Here is a 15385-nt window from a genome sequence, read left to right as displayed (position 1 = left end):
GGGAAAGAGGGAGAAAGAGCTCATTTCTTAAAACCGAAGAAGATTGCAATTATCAAAATCTATCAAGCTAACCCCACCAGAGGACTTTATTACTCTGACTTCTGATTTCATGCTCATCAGCTTCATAATTCCAAAACTGTTTATTTACCCTTAACTAGAAGAACTGTCGTAAAAGGGATGTAAGTTTTGGGAAATAAAACCTCTTCTTATGAACATGCCAATCAGTAGCTCAATTCAAATAGTAATTTTTTGGACAAAGATGAGTCATGCTGTAGCAGAAAGAGCTCTGGATGGGTTTCCGTCCCAGCTCTGTACTTAGTAGGTGGGTGACTTTGAGAAGAACCTCCTTTCTTGGACTCTCAGTTTTTTCATGTGTTAGTGGGGATACTAGTATGTACCTCTTAGAGTTATTGCAAGGATGAAGTGAAATGATAATGCCAGCTTTCAGTACTCTGTAAAACTTTTACATTTTGTAATAACATTAGGCCTCATTGTTTTCTGGAAGGTTGTTCAGTTTACTACTGTTTTACTACTATTCTAAGGGCTGCTTCCTTTTCCTATTCCTATTATTTTCTACTATTATTAGTATTCCTGAGGTAGAGCAGCTTTTTTTCCATCCTTTCCCTTTTCAATGACCATAGAAAACATATTGTTTTCCATTTGTTTTTTTTTTAACATCGTTATTGGAGTATAATTGCTTTACAATGGTGTGTTAGTTTCTGCTTCATAACAAAGTGAATCAGCTATACATATACATATATCCCCATATCTCCTCCCTCTTGAGTCTCCCTCCCCCCCTCCCTACCCCACCCGTCTAGGTGGTCACAAAGCACCGAGCTGATCTCCCTGTGCTATGCGGCTGCTTCCCACTAGCTATCTATTTTACATTTGGTAGTGTATGTATGTCCATGCCATTCTCTCACTTTGTCCCAGCTTACCCTTCCCCCTCCTTGTGTCCTCAAGTCCATTCTCTACGTCTGCGTCTTTATTCCTGTCCTGCCCCTAGGTTCTTCAGAACCTTTTTTTTTTAGATCCCATATATATATGTGTTAGCATACGGTATTTGTTTTTCTCTTTCTGACTTACTTCACTCTGTATGACAGACTCTAGGTCCATCCACCTCACTACAAATAACTCAATTTCATTTCTTTTTATGGCTGAGTAATATTCCATTGTATATATGTACCACATCTTCTTTATCCATTCATCTGTTGATGGACACTTAGGTTGCTTCCATGTCCTGGCTATTGTAAATAGAGCTGCAATGAACACTGTGGTACATGACTCTTTTTGAATTACGGTTTTCTCAGGGTATATGCCCAGGAGTGGGATTGCTGGGTCATATGGTAGCTCTATTTTTAGTTTTTTAAGGAACCTCCATACTGTTCTCCATATTGGCTGGATTAATTTACATTCCCACCAACAGTGCAAGAGGGGTCCCTTTTCTCCACACCCTCTCCAGCATTTATTGTTTGTAGATTTTTTTGATGATGGCCATTCTGACTGGTGTGAGGTGATACCTCATTGTAGTTTTGATTTGCAAGAAACCATATTCTTAAACATCCACAGCTTTAATTTCCCCACAAATGAATAAGTGAGGTTGCATGGTCACTGTTGGGCATATTGTATGAATCAGAAGAGAAGGTGTACTGAGTGGGGTCAAAGGGTGGACATGCTCGGGGATGGGAGGGAACCTTGATCTGACTGGAAGTGGGTGAGGGAAAGATGTGATTGTGTGGAGGCAGGAAGTCAGAGTTCTCACCCTTGTTTGGGAAAAATAAATGACACAGAATCAAGCATCATGAGGATCTGGCTGAGAAAATGAGCTCCAACACAGACTCTGAAGGCTCATACCAAAGCTACTATGGAAACAGAAGGTCTTTTTCTGGCCTTGAAACTTATCATTCAAATATGTAATTCTCTTCATATGTCAATTATATCTCAATAAAAACAAAACAAAAAACCCAAATCTATAATTCTCCTGAATTTTAAGTGGACACCGCAAACTTACCTTCCAGAAAAGAGAAATCTGTTGTCTATTGTAGTCAATGTGCTGTCTCATGTACCAGACATCTAATGTTCCAGTAGGCTCTGTTTTGAAGGGGAAAAAAAACAGTTTCATATATACATATATATCTATACAATATGAAGGCTTTGGAAGTCAATTGGTTATTCATTAAATAATTCAGGGGGAGTAGGATTATAGGATAATTTCAATTTTCTTTGTGTCCCAGTATCTTCCTTTTTCTGTTGTTACACAATGAACATGTATATATCTTTGACAACAGAAGTCAGAAAAAACAAGGTTACCTTGAAGACAAATTTTAAAAAATTACGAGGAAATTAGATTAACTTACTCTTAAAACGTGTATTAGTAAAACAACTCAAAGAAAGTACATGTGGTTAATTCTTTTTTATTGGAATGCAGAAAGAATTCTCAATAGAAAAATAAACATAAATCATAAGGGAAACATTTTTATGATCCTGTAAAAATACAAAATACAAATGATGAACTTTGTGTTCATCTCCGTTCCTGAACTTATGCTGGAGTATAATTATTTGGTTTTATGATCACTAGACAATAATCTATTTGTAAGGAAGCCTATCTCATTCATCTTAATACTCCTCATACCTAGCACAGTGCTTAGAATGTAACAGACTCTCAGTTACTCTTTGTTAAATGATGAATAAGCAAATGAACAAACCAGGCAATATTTTATCTACTTGATGCTGAAACACAGGCTGAACTCATAGAAGAAATAACTACCAATCCATAAGATGATGGTCAAATATTACCTAATTTAATTTGAGAAAGTCAATCGAACATACTTGAAACTGAATAATCAACTCCTGTGTCTAAGAGTGTGTGTGTGTGTGTGTGTGTGTGTGTGTGTGTGTGTGTGTGAATGGGTGAAGTAGGTTTATTTCTCCCACTGTCAGATTTGATTTACAGCCAGGGGTGGAATCAGCAGAAGCAATCCCTGAAAACAGGCTTCAATTGCACCAACCTTACTTGTGTAACAGTGACATTCAGAGTATATTAGGGTGAGGCTATCTTGGGGTTCCTTTTGGAGCAGCAAGTTCCATTTAACCAGATGGAAATTTCCAGAAACGAAGTCCCATCTGGAGAGCAGGAGACAAACAGCCAGAGAGGGGAGAAGAGAAAGAAGGACAGGGAGGGAGCACATGTCCCAGCACATACTATGGGCAGGCCCTTTGTGGGCCCATTCAATTACATCTCCCGTCCTCCTCAGCCCCGTGATGCACTAGCTTCAGTGCAGTGGTTAAAGTGTGAGCTCCAGAGCCAGACTGTCTATGGGCAAATCCCAGCTCTGTGATCTTGAGCAAATGTTTACCATGTCCTCAAGCCAGGTTCCTCATCTGTCAAATGAGGACATTAATTCTACATATCAGATGGGGCTGTTGTGAGAATGTAAATGAACGGAAGAGTGCTGACACATGGTAAGTACTCAGTAAATTTTGCTGCTGTGTTTTCTTCCTTTGAGAACTGAAGTACTGAGAAGTTAAGGAACTTGATCAAGCCTCCAGAACTAATCATCGGAGAAGCCAGGCTTTGAACACAGCTCTGTTTTATCACATAGCCTGTGCTCTTTGCTCTGCATCATGCGGTTGCCTGGCTCTGTGAAGGGTTACGATTTCTCTATAAAACTTACATCCTCCATCAGGTACACCTTTCTATTCTCTTCCTTTGTCACTTCCTCTTCCTGCCTCTCTCGCCTTTGTCTCTCTTTTTTTATTTCTAAACATTCACTTCTTTTCTTCCCCTTCTCTTCCCACAGTGGTAGTATTTACCCTTGCAGCCAGGAATTTGAAGTAAGAAATGTGTACAGAAGACATTCTGAAAGTGCTCTCAGTCGTTCAGGACTACAGGGAGCCAGGAGTCAAGCTCAGAACTTTTTTTCTGCTAGTCCAGATGCATTAAAGGAAAAAAGCACAGGCAACAGAAGGAAAGGGGGCCTGACTTTTATTAACCACCTACCATGTGCCAGGTAATCTTTGGACACTTTATATGCATGATCTCACTTAATCCTCACACAAGGCAGAGGGTACATGTGATTATACCTGTTTTGCAGCTGAGGACAAGGAGGTTGACAAATGCTAAGTGATTTACAAAAACCGTGGAGCTGGTGATGGCAAAGCTAAGAGCCGAGCCCAGGTCTCACTGTCTCCAAACACCCCGCTCATCCATTACAGTCCACTGTGTTGAGCAAAGATCTGAACACTCCACAAACTAGATAATCCAGACATTGACTACATGATCAGGATTTGGAAACTTGGGTGTGCTCAATGTCAAAGCCAGTGGACGTGTTCCATGGTGCTAAATGTCTTCAGTAAATTACATATTGGTAAGAAATTTAAAGGGAACACTCATTGCCTCATTGCCTCTCATTGTCACTCATTGCCTCTACAACCTACCAGATTATTACAGAGCTAAGAATCAAATTCTAGAGTCATATTTTGTTCAAAGGATAAATTGCAAGTGAAGCTGAAATTTTAATGGTGTCCACTTGCAGCATAAGCCTCTATGGGAGAGAAATCATTAGCCAAATCTGTATGAGTGTCAAGTGTAAAATTTCATGACCAGGAATGTCAAACCATTGCTCCTTAGAGCAACTTAAGGGCTAATATTAGAGACAATCTTTGACATTCAACTGTCATAAAATCACTTAAAGTCCTAACCTCAGTGTTATCTAACAAAAGACAGATAAAACTATTATGCGTAGACAAGAAAAGGAAAGTCAAAGATCCATATGTCCAAGTGACAAAAAAAAGATGGGTACAAATGATGGAAAATATGAATATTGAGAAATGGAAGTCAGTTCTCCTGAGATGAATGTACCTTCAAGGTAAAGGAAAAAACCATTGGGTAAAGAGGAGGGAGTCACCAATATGAAAAAAGAGGACATCCTAAATTAAGCAGAAGATCAGCTTAACTGACCTAACTGACCTCGAGGGTTCTTTCAACTCTAAATCCCAAGATTCTAGGATTCTGTGAAACAGCACATGTGGTAAATAAATCAGGGCCAAGCCATGTGCTGCTTCTGAGGTTAGTATCCATCTCTGAAGCCAAGGCAAGTGCAAGGGCGTGAACAAGAGCAATTGAATTGCAAGTGGAAAGCAATCCCTCCACAGAGATTTTAGCAGGCAGTGGAGTGGAGTAGAAAGATCTCTAAGAACAGTGAAAATGGAGAATTTAACACAAAGTAAATATGAAAAAGGAATATCTTGAGAGATTTCAGGTAGTGGGCTAACTTGAACCCATGAGAATATTTTGGTCCAAACCATACGCCAAGCAGGACAAGATAGAGCTAAGTCATTTGCCATCTTGGTTACTCTATGTCCACTCTTTAGGCTGTGATACGTTTCTCTAAAATCTAGTTTCAAATAACTCAAACAGATTTACAAACACCCATTTGCTTAAACAATATTTTAGTGGTATACTCTTGCCTACACAGATGCCCCCACCCTTCCTCCTCTTTTATAACTTTCAACACTTGGTTCACTCTCTCTTTCCACTCCTTTCTGTCACTATTTTTTTTTATAAATTTATTTATTTATATTTTATTTTTGGCTGCATTGGGTCTTCATTGATGCGTGCAGGCTTCTTCTAGTTGTGGCCAGCAGGAGCTACTCTTTTTTTTTTTTAATTTATTAATTAATTTATTTTTGGCTGTGTTGGGTCTTCGTTTCTGTGCGAGGGCTTTCTCTAGTTGTGGCGAGCGGGGGCCACTCTTCATCGCGGTGTGCGGGCCTCTCACTATCGCGGCCTCTCTTGTTGTGGAGCACAAGCTCCAGACACGCAGGCTCAGTAGTTGTGGCTCACGGGCCTAGTTGCTCTGCAGCATGTGGGATCTTCCCAGACCAGGGCTCGAACCTGTGTCCCCTGCACTGGCAGGCAGATTCTCAACCACTGTGCCACCAGGGAAGTCCATCTGTCACTATTTTTGGTGGCTCATCATCCACCCTGGTGTTCCTTCCCAATGGCTGGTACTGTCCCTCCCTCCACCTGCTCACTTCCAATGATCTGATTCTCTCAACTTCTTCACTGAGCAAAAGGAAGCAATCAGACAGGGATTTCCTAATCTTTCCACCCTGGAAACTTTCGAACTTCCCCATCAATTTCCTAACACAGTACCTCTACTGATTTTACTGTGGATGAAGCATCCCCACTTCCATCAAAGACCAACCCCTTGAGCTCTGGATCCCATCCTCTTGCTTCATCAAGGATCTCTCTCCCACCATTATCCTACTTCCTGTATCATTAATTTCTCCCTCTCTGCTGGGCCCTTATCATCACCTTGCAAATATACTATATTATCTCTGATCCTAAAAGCAAAAACAAATAGGGAATTTCTTAATACCACATCCTGCTCCAGCTACTGCCCAACATCTCCGCTCTCCTTCACAGAACTTCTTGAAGAGTTGTGAATTGTCACTGTCTTTATTCCCTCACCTAACATTCACTCTCAAGCAATGACAATTGATTCTGTCCCCATCACACTACTGATGCTGCTCCTGGTCGGCAATGAATGCTATTTTGCCAAATCTAATGATCACTTCTCTATTCTCATTTCATTGGATTTATTGACAGCATTTGACATAGCTGAATACTCCACCATCTTTTCTCTTTTTAAAGAAACATAACCTTTCAACATCCAGATCACAAGTGAAGAGCTTGTTTCTTAATAGTAGCAGAAATGTTTCATCCATACTAAAGTCAATGGAGGCCTCATGTTACAGTGCCAAGGGAAAAAAGTGAGTTGCAAAAGATTACATACACATATAATTTTGATTAAGCTCAAAAACAAGCAAAACTAATCACTGTTTAGAAATACATACATTTCTGAAAGCTACGAGAAAAAGTATGAGGATGATATAAACACACAGTCCAGAATAGTGGTTACATATAGTGAAGCGTGACACGGTAAGAATATATTGGTAATTTTATAGCATTTAAGCTGAATGGTGGGTTTCTAAGTGTTCATTTTATTGTTACGCTTTGTAATGAGAAAGTAGCTTAAACTAGGACAGTCAGAGTAGCAATGGAAAGAATGAATGCATTTTGAATATGTTTTAGAAGAGTCAACTGCTGGTATGAGGTGATAGGAGAAAAGGAGAAGTTAAGGATGATTTCTGAAGTTTTGACTTGAGTAGCTAGGAAGATGGTGGTGTCAATTACCATGATAGGAAAGATGGAAACAGAGGCATTTTGGAAACATTTTGCTTTGGGAAAAAAAAATAGAAGTGTCTGTTTAGGCTGTGTGAGGTTTAGAATGTCTGTTGACATCTAAGTGAAGATATGGAATAGGTGATTGGGACACAAACCTGAAGTTCTGGAAAGAGTCCAGGACAGAAACTACATTCTCTCTCTCTCTCTCTCTCTCTCTCTCTCTCTTTACCTACCCATCTAGTTTTAGAGCCATGAGACTGAATGAGGTCAGCTGGGAAAAGAAGGGGGTCCAATATAAAGCCCTACAGATTGAGATTAAAAAGAGAAAGATGGCCAGCAAAAGAGACAAAAAAGAACTGACCGACATGGTAGAGTAAAAACCAGGGACAAGGGATTTCACAGAATTCAAGAGAATCAAGTACTTCCAGGAGGAAATAGCTCTTTTCTTCTACTGCAATAACCTTGGAGACCACATGTTCCAGACGGAGGAAGGCCACAAGATTCCCTTTGGACTTTGCAGGTGTTTCTTGGTGTTATCTCTTCCAGGAATCTTTCCGTGATGTTCCAAGATAGACTATAAGCTCTTGAGTCTGAGGATCTAACTGGTTATCATTATGTCTGAGCACCTGGCATAGTTCCTGATACACACACATTCCTCACAGATCATCCAGAGAAGTATTTTTTCCCCCAGTGGCTTCTTTTGGAGGACTTCATGGAAAACATTTCTTCCCATTTGGGTGATCACTACCTTGTCAAATAGTTAAGCTCAGGCATTTACTTCTTCCAGGATGGGTGTTGGGCTTAGAAGAGACCACAAGAAGAAGAAAAAAGGGTAGGGACACTCACTGGATCTAAAACATAACATTTTCCCTCTAATGAAAATGTTTGTAGGTAAATCCCTTTAGAACGTAAAGAATCATTCATTCTCATTTCCTGAAGCCTTAGGCAAAAAGATGCAAGTATAATAGTTTCAAGTTTAGCTAGTTTAGGAGTCAGCAAACTATGGCCCATGGACCAAATCTGGCTGATTCCTTATTCCCTGTTTTGGTATAGCCAGTGAACTAATAATAATGGTTTTCACATTTTTAAATGGTTGAAAACAAGTCAAAAGAAGAATCATTTTTAGTGACATGAAAATTTTATAAAATTCCATTTTCAGTGTGCAAAAATAAAATTTTGGACACAGATTTGTCTATGTATTTGTATACTGTCAATGGCTGCTTGCCTGTGATAACAGATTTTAGTAGTTGTGACAAAGATCATATGGTCTGCAAAGCTGAAAATATTTACTATATGGACCTTTATAGCAAATGTTTGCTGACTCCTAAGCTAGACTTACCATCTTGCTTGCTAACTAGGATGGTAAAATAACCTCTAGTATTTAATTGTTCACACCTAACTTATCCTAGCAATAGTTCAAAATCACAAATGAATGAATAATTGTCTAGCTTCTTAATGTGAACATGGGTGGCTGCAGCTGGTAGCCTTGCATTTTCTCCCTCTTTGGGATCTCTCACCAATCACCTATGCCATCACCACAGTGGGGGAGGACTCCTCCTTTGCTGCTCTGGCACTAGTATGAGCATTTAACACTTCCTTTATTAATTGTCCACAGTCACATTTAGCAAGACCAAACATATAAATAAGACTGAAAAATGGTGAATGAACAGACAGAAACACCTAACTGATAATACAGCTCTAAGGAATGGCTCATTCATCTTTATTTTGGAGTCTCCTCCTGGGTGTTCAAAATGATGAGGGAGTGCCTTCCCCCCAACATCTGGGCATATTCTCAGGCATGTTTGGACACTATGCAGCCCAAATTCAGACTGTTTTCCCACTAGAAGTAAAATATGATTGCTTGTTTCCCCGTATCAGGCCCACTGATGGTTACTGATTGCTGGACTGTCCTCCTAAACATAAGAATGTTATCTCTTTCCTTCCACCCCTTACTTAGTGGTCATTTTAAAAGTGTTTTTCATGGAGGACCATGACAAGAGTTGAATTTAATGACATGGGAAAGGGCCATATGGAGTGAATAATACCCTCATTCTCTGCTGGAGTGCTATAAATAACTGTACCCAATCCACCAGGAGATAACATATTGCTCTGTTTTGAGTAGGCAAGGTTGCAAAGAAAAAGCTCTATCATAAAATCATTCAGTTTTAGACAGTAACTAAAAAAAAAAAAGAAAAAAGCTTACTAGTATTTTTTTTTTAAATGCCAAGTTATATATCCGTACACATCTCAGGGGTTAAAAGGAAGAAGTGTTAAAAAAAAATTCACACCTTTTAGGTTTACATCAGTTGGTGTTTCATACAGAAACTGATGACAGGAACAGCGGTTAGAGGTGAAAACTGTGAAGCTTAGAGTAAGAGAAAAGAGATCCTACAACAACCTGCAGGAAGATCAAACACAAAAAAGGGAGATTCAGACACTGAAAGGAAACCAGCAGAGCTTGGTAGCATGGTGTATCTCAGAGAATGGGTTTCTCTTTTTATGAATGTTTGCAATTACTCTGAATAAGCCAGCTTCCTTGGTTCAATTCATAACCATCTACGAGTTCATAACCGTAACAAGTTGCTGCACTCATTGTTATGATGGTGGTTTATTTTATAGGATATGAGAAAGTTACCATCCTGCCTTGGGTTTTTAATGCAACAGATAAACACTTGGAAAAAAAAAAGAAAGAAAGAAAAACCTTTTCATACATCTCTAAACGGGTCATTATCAAGTGTGAGTAAAAATGATAAGAATTTACAAGCCCGGAGTTTCCCTAGTTTATACTTTAGCTTAATGTGATATAACTTAAAAATTTTCAGCCTATTTACTACCTTGGACTTGGACATAAAATATGGCCCATTTCCAAGAATTTTATCTGTACTAAATAAAGTCTAAAAATCCATGAGGTATTTTTAAAATGCATTACTTTGACATTGTAATAAAAGGATAATAAGAGTAAGCTCCGGATTATAAAAATGACACACATTTAAACAGAGAAAAAGTGGCTCAACATTAATTTAAGAGATTTTTATCATAAAATGAGAGGAATAAATTATAATTTGCTGAGTGAATTCATTAAAAAATATTTTTTTAAATAGCGAAATGCAATTATTGTCAGAAGAAAGGAAGAGTATACAATTATTCTACAATTTATATATTATTTATTTTATTAATAGTTTACATCCTTGAAAGTCACTGGAGTATCACTGATAAGTGTCATCAGTTACCAAAAATCACTAGTAGCTCACAGAAAATGAATGTAGCTTAATCATTAGGCTAGTTTACATGCACACATATCTATAAGTTTCACAAATAAGGATTTAGCTTTTCTGACATTAATGCTTCAAAATCTCCAGATAATAAAGCAACAGATTGTATGTCAATCATTTTTCCTCTGAAACAAATTTTCATAAGTTATGAAGCTGTATACTGTATCACTAACTGAGTGCTTTTGAAAACTAATATTCAGATGGCTATTTCTTATGTCTCCAAAGATTTAGTATTGTCATAAAGTTCATATAAGCATTTTTGCTTTTTCGATTATACTTCAAGAAAATTGGCTTCCCAATAATTACCAAAAAGAAAAGTCCATCAGACTTAAAAATATATTTGATCTCCTCTTTATAGCTATGGGCAGTCTAGTGGTACTCACGTGAGCAGTGAGTATCAAAGGTTTGAAGAAGTGAAGTGCTGTAACATTTGGAGGAGAGAAGATTGCCAGATGTTAAACTTTATTTTAAAATGTTGTCTCCAGAGTTTACCTTTTGTCAAGCTTTTAGTATGGCTTATAAAGCCATATTAATTTTCATAGAATCCAAAGGGTAAAAGGTATCAAGGTTTAATGATAAAGGAATGAAATTGAATTACTGGTTGCAGCTTTGTGGAATAAGAGAAAGTAACTGAGAAAGTAAGTGAAATAGAAATAAGAGATATAATCAAACATTACTGAGGCATAAACCTGTAACCAGCATGATAACGTGTGGCAAACAGGAGTAGGACTTACCTAATGTTAAAAAATTTTTAGCAATATAAACATATCTCCCTGGACAGCTTCAATACTTAAGTCAATGTCAAAATGAGCTTGTTAATTAATGCACTCATACTTTTTGATTCAGTAACAGTACTTTAGAGATTCTATTCCAAGGAAATCATTACATCTTCCTCTCTCTCTCCTGTCTTTCCTCCGCTCTAGCCACCTCCCTCCCCTCCGTTTGTTTTTTAGACACATACCTTCTTCTGGTGTTTGTGTTCTCAATGATTCACTCCAATCACTCCAACTACCTTTATAAAGATGTAACTTAGAGGAAATCTGAAATTCATATTCTGTAAAGGGTTTCAGATCCAGCAAATCATGTCTTCCTTTGGCATTTGTGGCATTAACCTTGAATCCAACAAGATTTTAAAAAGTGCCTGTTAATACTAAATTAATTTAAATAAAGGTAGGAAAACAAGACCAGATAACGCTTTTTACTTTTCAAATCTGTCATTCAATAAGAAGAAATATCAATGACTGGGTTACCGAATACACGTGATGTTAATCTGAAACAATAGCTTCTCATTAATAAAACAAAAAACTCCTGGGTCTAAGAATCCATCTATATGGATTCCAAGGGGGGGGAATCCCGAAACCAGCTGAAAAACAAGATTGAAAACCACCAGTTTTCAAAAGGGCCTTGAAGAAGCTTGTTTCTACACTAGAGATTATTCTTTATTTGGTTACAACTAGGATGTGATGAATGTTTTAACACAGACATAAAACTGGTCCCAAACAGAAAATTTTAATTATATAAGAAAATTATATAGGAAAAATTATAGGTGAAAAATTTAATTATTATACCTCTCTACATGTGGAACTGATCCTTTGTTATTATTATAAGCCATTATATTTTACAAAATACTGGAAGGAATTATAATCTTACATTTTTTATTGTAAAAAATTTGATGTTTAGGGAAATTCCTAGTGGTCCAGTGGTTAGGACTCCGTGCTTTCACTGCCAAGGGCTGGGACTCAATCCCTGGTAGGGGAACTAAGATCCCACAAGCCACGTGGCATGGCAAAAAAAAAAAAAAAAAAAAAAAAATTAATGTTTACTATTACATCAAAATGTGAAGCTTTTTCTTTGGAATATTCAATTCAGATAAGCCCCTCTTTGAACATTCCCTAATATTTCTCTTTCCAATATGTTAAAAAATTACTAAAAAGTAATAATGGAAGTAATAATGGGGTATGGGGTAAGATAACAAGGAAAAATGACTCACTAGAAATAAATTGTAGAAAATTAATGTGGATTTACAGAAGCCTGTGGCTTAAAAAATTTCGGAATCAGTGATCAAATTTTAAGATATTTCTTAATAAACAGAAGTGTAAGTGACTGGTATGTCTCAAATGTGTACATGTACTTTTGGGCTAAATATTCTTAAACTCCATATTTTGCTGGTATGAAAAGAGAGATCTGGGCATTGCTACTAAGAACCCCTCCCTGGTTTCCCCTTCACTCTGGAGACCATTACCATATTCCAGGACCTGCTGTTAATGGGCCGATATCTGAGTCGATTAAACAGCACCAGCCCCTCATCTCTCCACTGAAGGGTACACCTGCTCACGGAAGCGTTTACAAATTTGATTCTGATGTCCCACGGAGGAAGAGGCCTCACTGGTAACCAGGACAAAAAGAAAGTGTGGTTCAGGCTCCATAATCGGAAATTGTCTTATGTATTGACATGGGCTTATAAAGAGTTGAACAAATCTCATTTCTAAGATGCACGGCCACTAAACTTGGTGAAATAGACAAGAGAGTAGTCCCTGGCTTTTAGAAAGAAGAAAAAGTTGGATTCATTTCTAAATCATTGAAGTAATTCCCTTTAATCTACCCTCATTTTTACTAGATAAACTATGATGAACATCAGTAATAATTTCGATTCCATTTAATTCAATGATTTAAAGAAAACCAATGTGCCAAAACCCAGGAGTTCCAGTGGCTGAGAAGGTAGAGGTGTGGTTAGTGGTGATCACCTCAGAAGGAGAAGAAATACTGGTAGGAAAAGCCATAGGAAAGAGAGCAACAGAGGAATAGAAGAGAAGAATAAGAGGGAAAGAAGGTGGCTAGAGATGATCAATGTAAAGAGATGGAAGGTAGAATGGGCAGAACTTCGATAGGAAAATGTAGAGTAGATACCGATGTTCAGACTCACAGTTAGCAGTATGTGTGCAAAGAGGTGCTTTGGGAAGAGAGAAGAGAGACACATAGTGTGAGGCCAGAACTTCAGGCAGGCCTGAAGCCCAGTCCTACGTGGGATGTTCAGACCTTGGAAATGCCTGGGATTGGCCTCTGATTCAACTGGGCCAATTACATTTGCTCAGAAATGTGCTGGGACTGGCTCACTCCAGCTCCCAGGCTGATGAGAGGGGTGGAGGTAGGTATTCTCTGAGGAAGATGGATTGGTACAATGATATACTTTCTTTATAGGTGGCACCTGGCTGCTCTAGACCTGCAGGCCCACATGCAGCCTATCTCAGAACAATGGAGTAGCCATGGGGGTGAAAAGACACCTGAATAACCTCACATGACCCTTGCCTCAGTCAGATGGTATCACTGGCAGCCAGTGCCTTCATGGGATTTGAGGCCAGGGGGCTCTTATTTCTCCAACAGAGAGAATAATGTTCAATATCCCATTTTGAACATCTCTCTATAGCTCTAGAGACATACATCCTTTCGCTTGCATCGAAGAAACATCTATCCTTTGCCTATGCCTACTGGCCACTTTCCATGAGCCACTGTCCCTTTTGAAACAATCACACATAGAACATTCAAGTGATTTAAAAAATAATATTCACGTGCTAAAGATCGACACCTACAAAAAGTGAAATAATACATACCTATGTCCAACAATGTGAATGAGGATGGGAATGAAGAAGCACTCCCAAGACTATTGATAGCAGTAACCTTGGCTGTGTAACTAGATTCAGGGGATTCAGGGGTTAGGTTAATTCCAAGGTCCAAATGATCACAATAGTGATCATTACATTGCTTCTGCCAAGTTAAATTTTTTGGTCCCTTTAACCTGTAAGTGAAAGACGATTGTGTTTAGCAAGATACTTTATGTGCTGTTGCCTTCTTAGCACAAAGGCACAAAATGTGCATATATTTAAAATTCCTCACATTTTTAAGGTCAGTTTTACTACTAGGGGATACACAATGGGAATATTTGTATTCTGTGGTCATAAATAGGACCATATTTCACCCCTCTCTTTTTTTTTTTTTGGTAGGACTGAGACTTTTTGACATTCGTATGGATGAGTAACCATCTCTACACTGTCTGAATTCCCAAAACCCTGGCGGACATCTTAGCTCCTTAGGACAGGTCCAATCATCCAAAGGATCCATGGCCACCTTGGCATTTACTGCACAGAAATGCCAGAAGCTAGTACAGACCAGAACCCTGAGCCCCACTGCCTTTTCCTTAGCTCCTACTCACTTAGGCATAGTGCTACCAGCGGGATCTTTGGAGAGGATTACAGAATCAACTCCAAGGAAAAGAATCTCTCGGACTCTCTCTTTTTGTGAACTCTCAGGTCAGGCAAAGGTGCTTTAAAAAGAAACTCCTCCAAGGCTAATGGAATGCTACCACAAAAAAAGAGTCTATTTATAGACTCTAAGAGTCTATACCATGACCCTAAGAGTCCACAACTGCAGAAAAGGAAAGGGATATAATGCAGCCAGTTTAATCCTTCAGAGCAGGGAAGAACGACTACAACATGGGCCTTGGATGCCCTGAAGAGAACTCTGAGTTAGTCACACTTTAGATGAATAAACCAGTTTTACTTGATGAACACTAGAATTTTTTTTTAAAGTATCGAATTATCTAGAGGTGTTTCTTGCTTCTTCTCTCTGGTAAAACTAGAACTGTTCGGTACTTCTAAATGTCATCTAAGAGAAGACCTACCAAAAAAGCTGCAAAAATACAGTCTCACTCACTGTAAAGTATAGGCAGTATACAGGTGGGTGTCTTGTCCTCTATCCCAGGTGCATCCCACGGTCCCACGTTCTCCCTTCTGTATACAAGATAAGTTTTGAGGCTGTTCTGGAACAACTTTAAAAATAAATAACAAAACCACCTATTTTAAATAGCACACAGGTGATAGTTCAATTACATTGTTATTATTTGCCAACAAGATAACAACACTTCCCC

The 15385-nt window shown here is 38.5% G+C and overlaps 1 protein-coding gene across 3 annotated transcripts in view; it reads right to left on the bottom strand.

The window, feature by feature from the left end:
- IL12RB2 (interleukin 12 receptor subunit beta 2) overlaps window positions 1-15385 on the bottom strand; it is a 78439-nt gene that overhangs the window by 47592 nt on the left and 15462 nt on the right. For all 3 annotated transcript variants that reach the window (XM_007460103.1, XM_007460101.1, XM_007460102.1), the window contains 5 exons: window positions 15172-15286; window positions 14073-14257; window positions 12707-12849; window positions 11426-11576; window positions 2012-2091 (listed from right to left, as the gene is read on the bottom strand). In XM_007460103.1, coding sequence (XP_007460165.1) covers window positions 2012-2091; window positions 11426-11576; window positions 12707-12849; window positions 14073-14257; window positions 15172-15286 — 674 coding nt within the window. The remainder of the gene's footprint in view (window positions 1-2011; window positions 2092-11425; window positions 11577-12706; window positions 12850-14072; window positions 14258-15171; window positions 15287-15385) is intronic.

This window comes from Lipotes vexillifer, unplaced genomic scaffold (genome assembly GCF_000442215.2).
Source record: "Lipotes vexillifer unplaced genomic scaffold, Lipotes_vexillifer_v1.1 scaffold134, whole genome shotgun sequence".
Taxonomy (NCBI): domain Eukaryota; kingdom Metazoa; phylum Chordata; class Mammalia; order Artiodactyla; family Lipotidae; genus Lipotes; species Lipotes vexillifer.
The sequence above is the reverse complement of the archived record's forward strand: the minus strand, read 5'-3'. Positions and strand labels throughout refer to the sequence as shown.